Genomic DNA, 10117 nt, shown 5'->3' on the forward strand with positions numbered 1-10117 from the left:
CCAAATTCCATGTACATGTAAATAGTTGCATAGATGCATCTATCAGCCTCAGAAATAAATACAATGCCAAATTTAAAAATAGAGCCCTGTGGTGGAAACCTAACACAAACCGGCTCTTTAATAATAAAATCATTACCTGTATAAATAAATTTAATTCTCAAGATGCCAATAATGCTCTTGCTAAATTTAACAAGGAATTCTGGACCTTGATCAAATCACTCAAAGACAGATATGAGGTAAAATAGCCATCCACATGAAGGATTTCCACAAAGCCTTCTTTAACCATGATAGAAATCTTAGAAAAAATGGCCAACAGTGCATAGAGCTAATGGCAAAGGATATTGCATACTCAAACCCAAAGGACATAGCCAATCTAGCAGACATATGCAGCTCAAATTTTACCCCTCTCCCCTTTCTATATTTGCAGATCAGATACCTGCATCTACACCCCCTCAAATCTCCCAATAACAAGTTCTCAGGTGCTATCCAAGGTCAAGAACACTATTTCTATGGGCCAGATAACATATCAGGCTGCCTGCTAGTCAGGCTGAAACATGAGTTGTCAGACCCCTGACAGTGGTTACTCAATGTCAGCCTACAAAGAGACTTTGGGCTACATGAATAGAGAACAACAACAGTAATCCCCTTGTACACCTTGTACAAAGGTAGGGTATCAGTGGACCTAGGTAATTATAGACCCATAAGTCTGTCCAGCCTCATCTATAAGGCTATTGAAAGGATCATTATTTAATTAATAAATAAGGATGTAGGTAATTGGCAAATTCTTGATCTAAGCCAATTTGGATTCATCAAGGGCAGATCCTATCTACTTCAGCTGATCGACTTCTATGAGAAGGTTACTGATACAATGTATCAGAGCAAATCAGTAAATACTGCATATCTACTCCTTTCAAAAGCATTCATCATCATACTATGATCAGATATCATAGATAAACTCTCACAACTAAATGTAAATTCCTATGTAATTTATTGGACAGCAAAGTGGTTGACAAATAGAATACAGGAAATAAGGTGGCTGTCAATATCTCATCCACTGGTGGTGTGTGTCAGGCCTCAGGCCTAGGGGCACTCCTCTTTGGCATTTGCTTCTTAGAGACCAAAGCAATTGTTTAGCGCTTATGACTGACCAAGTTTGCAAACAACCGGAGGTTTGGTGTTATCATAAACTCCCAAACAGACATTAAAATCCTCCAAGAGGGCCATTCCAAATAAATAGCTGGTGTCAGAACCATAGTCTAAAACTAAATGTAAAGAAATGTATAATTGTATCCTTTGGCAAATAACTTCCCTTGTAACTATCACATTGACAACACGCTCTACAAACTTGATCCCATAGTCAGGCAAGTGGGAACGTATGTCAACAAACCATCCTTTGATCACCACATACCTACTATTGTAAGGAAGTCATTTTTCATCTCACAGCTTATATCCAAAGGTATGACGACCAGATCCAGGTCCAGGTCCAAGAATGTAACCATTCCACTGTACTCAGCTCTTCTCAGGCTGATCATTGAATATAATGCCCTATTAAGTATGGCCAAACACTTGATACAACTTGAGTGACCTCAACACTTTCTCATGAATAAAAGTGAAAGGCCTACATCACAAAATCTTTGCAATCTCAAAGCCTTGTACTTCTTTGGGATATCATACAGGTGAATAAGAGGTGACCTCTGCCTTGTTTATACAGTCTCAACATACCTTATGCTGTCAGACCTACTACACATTCGTAAGTTCAGTGATAGCATGAATACCTGCTCAAAGTATCTCAATTTCATTTGCAACATAAATAGAACTTGGAGGGATAGGTGTGCATCACCTAAAGCACTAAAGGTACTTCCCTTACTCTATTCAAATGTATTTGAATGAATGATTGGGAAACCACATATTGCCCCTCCCCCAATTTAACACTAATGTCCCACATGCATAGGAGCAACAAGTAAATCTCCCAACATATCCTTGTTCTGCCTTCCTCTGGGTTATTCATATACAAAATACAAGGGCTGAAAACTACCATGAGAATTTGGGAATGTAAGGCTAGGCTTCTTTAGATCCTCAAAGATCAGTAGAATAGTAAATTCTTATGAACCTATGAACATAGCTAATCAGAGTGCCCAACCTCTATACCGATGACAGTAAATGTAAAATAAAAATGTGTTTTGCTCTTTCCGTTGATGTAGGACATAAAACAAACAAAAAATATGAATGTGTGTGTCACATAAAGACAATGCACATTAGGACAATTTCTAAATTCCAGCACAAACAATATTGTCTTAAATTCATTAAAAAAAATTGATGGCACATTTTCCTGTTCTCATCTGTGTGTATCCAAAAGGACACCAGGGTCATTCAGTTCCAGTCGTCTTAGGGCTAGTTATTTCAACTGGGCCTTAGCTATACCTCAGATCAACCTTCAGTATAAGACCAGTTCCATCAGTTATTATTTCTTGTCATTGACAGCAAACCTTTTTTTAAGAAAAAGGTCCATTTTAGTCTCTTTTACCATACTGTAGTTTATAGGATCATAGGAAGTTACTAGGCTATTGGCCCTGTAGCCCTTATAAGCCTTCCCAAGAGTTTAGCTTATGTTTAGAGAAATCAGCACCCAATGCCCCTGATTAGCACCCAATGCCCCTGAAAATCAAATTGGTTATCTGAATGTGGGTGATTATGTTTCTTGTGGTTGGAAATGGCAATTCAAAAGACCTGGAGCCCATGGATATACTTAAAAAGTAAACTTAGTATATGTTCACAAAAATATTCAAATTAGAGTAATGGAAAACTGCACTCATGATTACTTCTGAGCAAAATTATGAATGCATACAATACTTCTGTAGTATATTATATTTCACTAGAAACTCGGTTTAATTAAAATGAGTATGCAGAATGTGTTTATGCAAAAGTGAAGGGTCTGAAAAAATCTCGGTATATGAAAAACATTAATACCAAAATAAATATAATGCTAATTAAGGTGTATTGATTTTGAACTGTTTGTCTCTGGCTAGGGATGGTGTGGTAGCGTAGACGCTTCCTGTTGCAACAACAATAACAAGGGTGATTTAGCCCCCACATTGTTATTTACATGCATTGCTGGCACAGCCTTTTCACCTGTAGGTGACTAATGATCAGTTAAAGATGGCCTTATCATAGAGGAATGTATAGGAGCCAGCCCACCTTATCTACAGCTCCTTGAAACCAAACCCAAAATGCATTATATTTGGTAGAGGACTGAACCCCTTGTACTACTCATGGGGGGATGCTGTGTCTTCTACACTCCGAAATTATATAACAGTTTTTAAGACATCTATAAAGCATGGAGAAAGTACAATGTTCTTAGTTACAGAAGTTATCTTAAAAACACTTTTCTCCCTGTGAGTATCATTGGTGAACTGAATGACTTGACAGATTCATCCATGACAAATCCTTCTTTGGACAATCACCGAACTGTCTTATACCTATTTATCACATAAGTTCTCCAAAGCAGTGGTTCCCAACCTGGGTGCCATAGTGAAGAATTTCCTTTTTTTCAGCCTTTTCATTGCTGCTGTGTAACTATGTGGGACAAGTGACAGCTGGTTTTTGACTGCGGCATGACAACACGAGTTTGACCTCTAGTTTTGAGATCAAACTCAAAAACATCACATTGCAGTGTGCGAATGAAGTGCTTTAGCTGCTGATTCATGCAAACAGTGTGTCTGGCATAGGAAAATAGTAGAGCAGCTAGAAAACTGACTTAGGAAGAACTGTAAAATGGCTAGAAAATGGGGATTACTGCTATAGTTCTTCATAAACTAGAAAAGTGATGAGTGAGAAAATAGCAAGGTACAGAGTCAGTATGTGACTTCACATCTTCCCTTACTATTCTGCTTAACCCTTTGTTTATATAAGAAGACAATTTTCATTGGTTTTAATGGAACTGTCTCTTGGCTACCACTGATGCATCTCCTTGATCTCAAATGGCACAAGTTACTCCTGAGCACATTGACTTAATCTGAAACTCCCCCATTGCCTGAAAGGAGACTGGGACATGCCAGTGCAGTATTATACTAGTCACCATAGGGATTTTTAGTTATAAGAGATACCCATGTTCCCACTCCAATGCCCAGTGTCTAATTATGTTAGAATTAAGTAAGATTGTTATGGCCCAAAATGTCTATCGGTGTATACCCTTGTTATCCGTAAGGATGAGATTTCTACCACAGTATCACCACTAGAGCCCCCCCCAGATATGTGAGCCAATAAAATACTGCTGCTTTTCCTATCCCCTTGACAGGTTCCTCACATATCAGGCTCAGTAGCTGAATCCATATCACCTCAGTCACACTTAAGGCTCTTCCCTCTGTGTCACAGAACCATTATATAAGATGCCAGTTTTATTTACCATTTATCTTCTTCCTGTAATAAGTTTTGCAGTATCGCAGAAGTAGAGTGTGTGTGTGTGTGTGTGTGTGTGTGTGTGTGTGTGTGTGTGTGTGTGTGTGTGTGTGTGTGTGTGTGTGTGTGTGTGAGCGTGCACGGGTGTGTGTGCATGTGCTTGTATATTTGTCTATAGCTATCTGTATTTTTGTTTGTGTTTGTTTTTATGCAAACAGTTACATATTTTGTAATAAAACAGCTTATTTTTATGGGAATCATCATCTGGCCAATATTTGCTGATGATATTACGTGAACCATGCAGTATGGATATTTTTTATACCTACTAATTCAATGTCCTGCTTATGTTTGCATTTCAGAAAAGATATGCTTAAAAATATACCTAACTGCTGTTTGCTAATATTTATGTTTTTCTTTTGTTTTTTTAAGGATACTTCTAACAGTAGTGGTGATTTTCCGAATTCTCATTGTGGCCATTGTGGGTGAGACTGTGTATGAGGATGAACAGACTATGTTTATGTGTAATACTCTACAACCAGGCTGCAACCAAGCATGTTATGACAAAGCCTTCCCCATATCCCACATCAGATATTGGGTCTTCCAGATTATCCTGGTCTGTACTCCCAGCCTTTGCTTTATTACTTACTCCGTTCATCAGTCAGCAAAGCAGAGAGACAGACGGTACTCCTTCTTGTATCCCCTGCTGGAAAAAGATTGCAACCGTGAAAACAAAAAGGTGAAGAACATCAACAGAACAATATCCCACAATCAAGAAAGTTCTTCCAGGGAGGAGCCTGAGTGTTTTGAAGTAAAGGAGTTACCCAACACCCCTACTAAGACAATTAAAACTGCTAAGTTTAAACGCCAGGAAGGGATTTCCAGATTTTACATTATCCAGGTGGTATTTAGAAATGCTCTCGAAATTGGCTTCTTGGTAGGTCAATACTTCCTATATGGGTTCAACGTTCCTGCCATTTTTGAATGTGACAGATATCCATGCCTCAAAGAGGTAGAGTGTTATGTATCCAGGCCAACAGAAAAGACTGTGTTCCTGGTGTTTATGTTTGCTGTTAGTGGGGTCTGTGTGCTCCTAAACCTGGCAGAACTCAACCACTTAGGGTGGAGAAAGATCAAGACGGCTATAAGGGGTGTGCAAGCACGCCGAAAGTCACTCTGTGACCTCAGAAAGAAGGACCTGGCATCTTTGACCCAAGTACCTAACCTTGGAAGGACACAGTCAAGTGAATCTGCATATGTTTAAGATGATTGTTACTTTTATATGTATATATAAAACAGCTGATGTACTGCAGTACTGGGTTTAAAAATGTGCCATCTTTTGATGCCTGTAAGCCGTTTCTAGTTTACTGTCTTGCACTGACTGAATGAGAGACTATGATTCTTATGTGCTTATAATGTTGTTACTGTTACCATCTGCAGTATGACATCTACCAAAGTCGAAAGGTGCTAATCATTCAGCCTGACAGATACAAAATTTATGAAACCAACCTCTAGCAGTGAGGTGATATTGTATCACATAAAGGGTGCAATGCACTAGTCCCTGGAATAAATAGTGTATCTTCTCCAGTTTTATTTCAGCTTTGTAATTCATTTAGGCAGAAGTTATGCCACCTATTTAAATGTGCTCTAAATGTGTTTTCTATCAGATTTGTGCTTAAATCCACTAGTCAAAAAACAAGTAATCTTACACTGTTTTGTTTTAAATCCACTAGTCACATTCTGCTTGCTTCTATACACTGTCCTTGCTGTCATTTTATTTGCAAGACATCCTGTTTTTCTTTAACCCCCTCCATGCAACCTGCTCTCTCCTATGGTAAAGGAGCTGTAAACAAAGCTTGCATCAAGCTGAGACATCAGCTCATAATGAGCTATCTGTAACATCAAAACAAGCAAGTGCTTCAATCTTTCTACAATCTAAGCTTTGGAATGCACCATCATTGCAACTAATGATTCAGACTGTTATCAGTACAGATGTCTCAAATAATGCCTAAACTGTGGTACACATATCTCCAGTCTGCTATATAACAGTAGCATTAAAACAGAAATACTGTTTAGTGGCACACCTCTCAACTGTACAGATTTTCGCAGATGTCCAGATTTTGGCCTCATATTTTTGTTCCTTTTTCATATAATTGTAGTTTTCTGGAAAATTAGTGGTAAATCATTACAGACTGCAGTTAGAAAATAATGACAGACATTTGAGTTTCAGACTTCATATCCTTCACAAAATTCAAGTTAATGCAAAACTTGTTATTTTATCAACTTTCGAAGTCTGTAAGAGCAATATTTAAAAATTGTCCCCATTTTTGGGCCTTTGTCCCACTTTTATTTATAGCTTTGTCCAGATTTCTTGCTCTAAAAGGTTGAGAGGTATGTTTAGTGGAATGCATTAACATACATAGTGCAGGTTATTACTACGAGGCTTTCTTATTTGTAGTTATTTTTAAACACTATATGCCAGCAGCTTGTACAATGAGATTGCAGTCTACATCTTTGAGCTAAGAGGTCTTGTGAGGCCAGCACTGTTTGCATATGGCTTTATTTTGTCTAGAGGGATAACTATTTCACCTCAAAAGACTACCTTGGAGTTTTGTATACATTTTCAGACTGGTTTTGCTAGGAATATTAATAAAATGTGTAGCACTGAAATATAACTCATTGTAACAAATAACCTTTCCCCTGGAAATAATGCCAGCCATGGTTACCTGCTGATATGATGGTGCCTTGTTAATGAGTGTGAATGGCGTTTTGCCTGTGTGTACCCAACAACAGGGGTACACATACATACATAGATACATACATACATACACAGGTGCACACATACACGTGCAGACACACACACACACACACACACACACACACACACACACACACAGAAAAACAATTTGCACACACACACATTCGCGCGCGCATGCACACACACACACATGCGCGCGTGCGCACGCACACACACACACACACACACACGTGCACACATCCGTGCACACACTCACACACACACACACACACACACACAGACACACACACACACACACACACACACACATTCGTGCACACATGCATGCACACACTCACACACACACACACGTGCACACATGCGTGCACACACTCAAACACACACACACACACACACACACACACGTGCACACATGCGTGCACACACTCACACACACAAACACACACACACACACACACACAGAAAAACAATTTGCACACACACACACACACACACACACACACACACACACATTCGTGCACGCACACACATGTGCATGTGCACACACACACACACACACACACGTGCACACATGCGTGCACACACTCACACACACACACACACACACACACACACACACACACGTGCACACATGCGTGCACACACTCACACACACACACACACACACACACACACGTGCACACATGCGTGCACACACTCACACACACACACACACACACACACACACACACACGTGCACACTTGCGCGCGCACACACACACACACACACACACACACACACACATGCGCACACACACACACACACACACACACACACACACACACACACACGTGCACACATGCGTGCACACACTATCACACACACACAAACACACACTCTTTTTATCTGTCTCATTCTGTACACTCTCTTGCTCACTCTAAGATGTGGAACTGTTCTTTTTTAGACTCAATACTTGATTATGATTCTGTGTGATTGCTTTGTTTGCAGTTACCTGCCTAGAGGATGTAAAAATGTCAGAAAACTTACATTTTCTTTGTTTCTTTCTGGAGCTGTCTTACTTATACCACAGACTGTATGTATACATCCATAGTAATGAAATTTATGAATACAGAATGGAGTAGAGAATGCATGACTATGACCTACAGTTTAGTTTTCTGTAAACTATTTATATGCATTTGTGGGTGAGGTATGCAAGCAGATATATCAGATAAATTTCGAATCTGACATTGATTGGAGTTAATATCTGCAAGTCTAGGTTATTACAGTGAATAAATAAAGTAATGGGACAAATTCAGTCTTGTACTTTATTAAATGGGATGAAGATTATATAAATCTTCATCAATCAGCTAAGCTAAATCAGGCGCCGTGTTTGAGAGAGCCAACTTAACATGGTTAAAGCTAAGACTGATTGTAAATTGCTGCATACCCTCACAGCAGCACCCACAAACAATCTAAAAACAAGATCTGATGCCTTCTTTTGAACATGTACTGAAATATGTATAATAAAGAAAAGATCTATATGATCTCTTTAAGTGTCTGACTAAGTCCTTTGTTGCAAGTTTTTGACAAGATACATTGCATTAATATCCAAAGTATGCATAAAAAAACAGAAATTTGTTGGTGAATAGATTTTTTTTATTAATTTATTTAATTATTGACACTTGATTACTGGGAAAGTCTGATTGATTAGGTACTCATTTTTAGTGCAGCCCTGAGGAGAAAAGCTTCACAAGTAGTACAAAACATTTTAACAGCAATAATTTTACAGTCTTCATAAGTAATGCAAAAAGCATCTACAGTTTAAATAATTACAGTAAATTAGACATAAAATGAAAACATTGGCTAAGAATACCTACAACGTATATGGCAATGATTTAATATTTAGAGATATTTTAGCCACTTTATATAGAAATTAAAGATAAGTTAATATAATACAAACAGGAACTGCAATCTGAAGAGGGAGAGAAAACAGGGCTGTGTCATATTTAGAAAGAGAGTCATGGTAGAGAAATTGCTAGAAGTAAGGAAATAGGTAAAGGAGGGAGAGTAAGAAGGTGTAAGGTATGAATATGGACTTGTTCATATTTAGGGATGTATTTTATTCTGGGACTAAGCAAGAAAAGAGCCACATTTTGCCTAGGAAGTCATTCAGAATGGGTTTAAAGGACTGGAAGGAGGGTAATGACCTGATGGATACAGGTAAGGAGTCCCATGCCTTAACAGCAGGGTATGAGTATGTACCATGCACAGCGGATTTCATAGGTTCGTGGACACAGAATAGGTTTTGGTCATTGGATCATAATGACCGATTGGGAACATAGTTGTACAGAATGGTATTTATTGCTGGACAAGTGGATGGATACTGGATAATTTTATAGGTGGTAAGAAACTATATATGTTAGCTGATGGGGAAGTTCTCATCAATTTTGGCTTTTTAGTGCTGAATAGTAGTCAGTTCTGAAAGAGGTAGTTGCTGAAAATGGAGCCACTTTAATGCAGCATTGTTCAAGTCTTGATTTTTGTGATGCCTGGAGGTTAGTAAGCTTAGGAGGTAAGTAGTATCAAGTGTAAATTGAGTTGTGTTATTGAAAAAGTATTGGCTCCGTAGTATAAAGCATCCTCAGTTTGGGGGGATTTTTTTTGCAAATTTGTATTTAAGGGTCAAATTTAAGATTATCATCCACTATCATCCCTAATAATTTGCTATGAGAAGGGACTTCAGTGGTTGTATTATTAGGAGAGAGGATTTTAATTTTTGTTTTCTCATAAGAGAGAGGGATTTGGGAAAAGAAGACGCAGTTTGCTTTTCTGAGGTTCAAAGTCAAAGTCAAAATAAACGTTATTATCATTTAGAACTACACGTGTAGCCTAAATGAAATTTTGTGCATCAGCTTAGTTCTTGAGATTACAAAGGAAAGTGAAGCAACACATACAAATACAGGAATAAACAAAACATGCAAATACAA

General features: G+C 38.4%; 1 protein-coding gene across 1 annotated transcript in view; it reads left to right on the plus strand.

Annotated features, from left to right (window-relative positions):
- LOC122794795 (gap junction delta-2 protein-like) overlaps positions 1 to 6514 on the plus strand; it is a 34302-nt gene extending 27788 nt beyond the window's left edge. The window contains exon 2 of the mRNA XM_044063435.1: positions 4825 to 6514. Coding sequence (XP_043919370.1) covers positions 4825 to 5656 — 832 coding nt within the window. The 3' untranslated portion in view covers positions 5657 to 6514. The remainder of the gene's footprint in view (positions 1 to 4824) is intronic.
- Positions 6515 to 10117: the final 3603 nt, after the last annotated feature.

Source organism: Protopterus annectens, chromosome 1.part0, assembly GCF_019279795.1.
Source record: "Protopterus annectens isolate FY-2018-M chromosome 1.part0, PAN1.0, whole genome shotgun sequence".
NCBI classification, from domain to species: Eukaryota; Metazoa; Chordata; order Ceratodontiformes; family Protopteridae; genus Protopterus; species Protopterus annectens.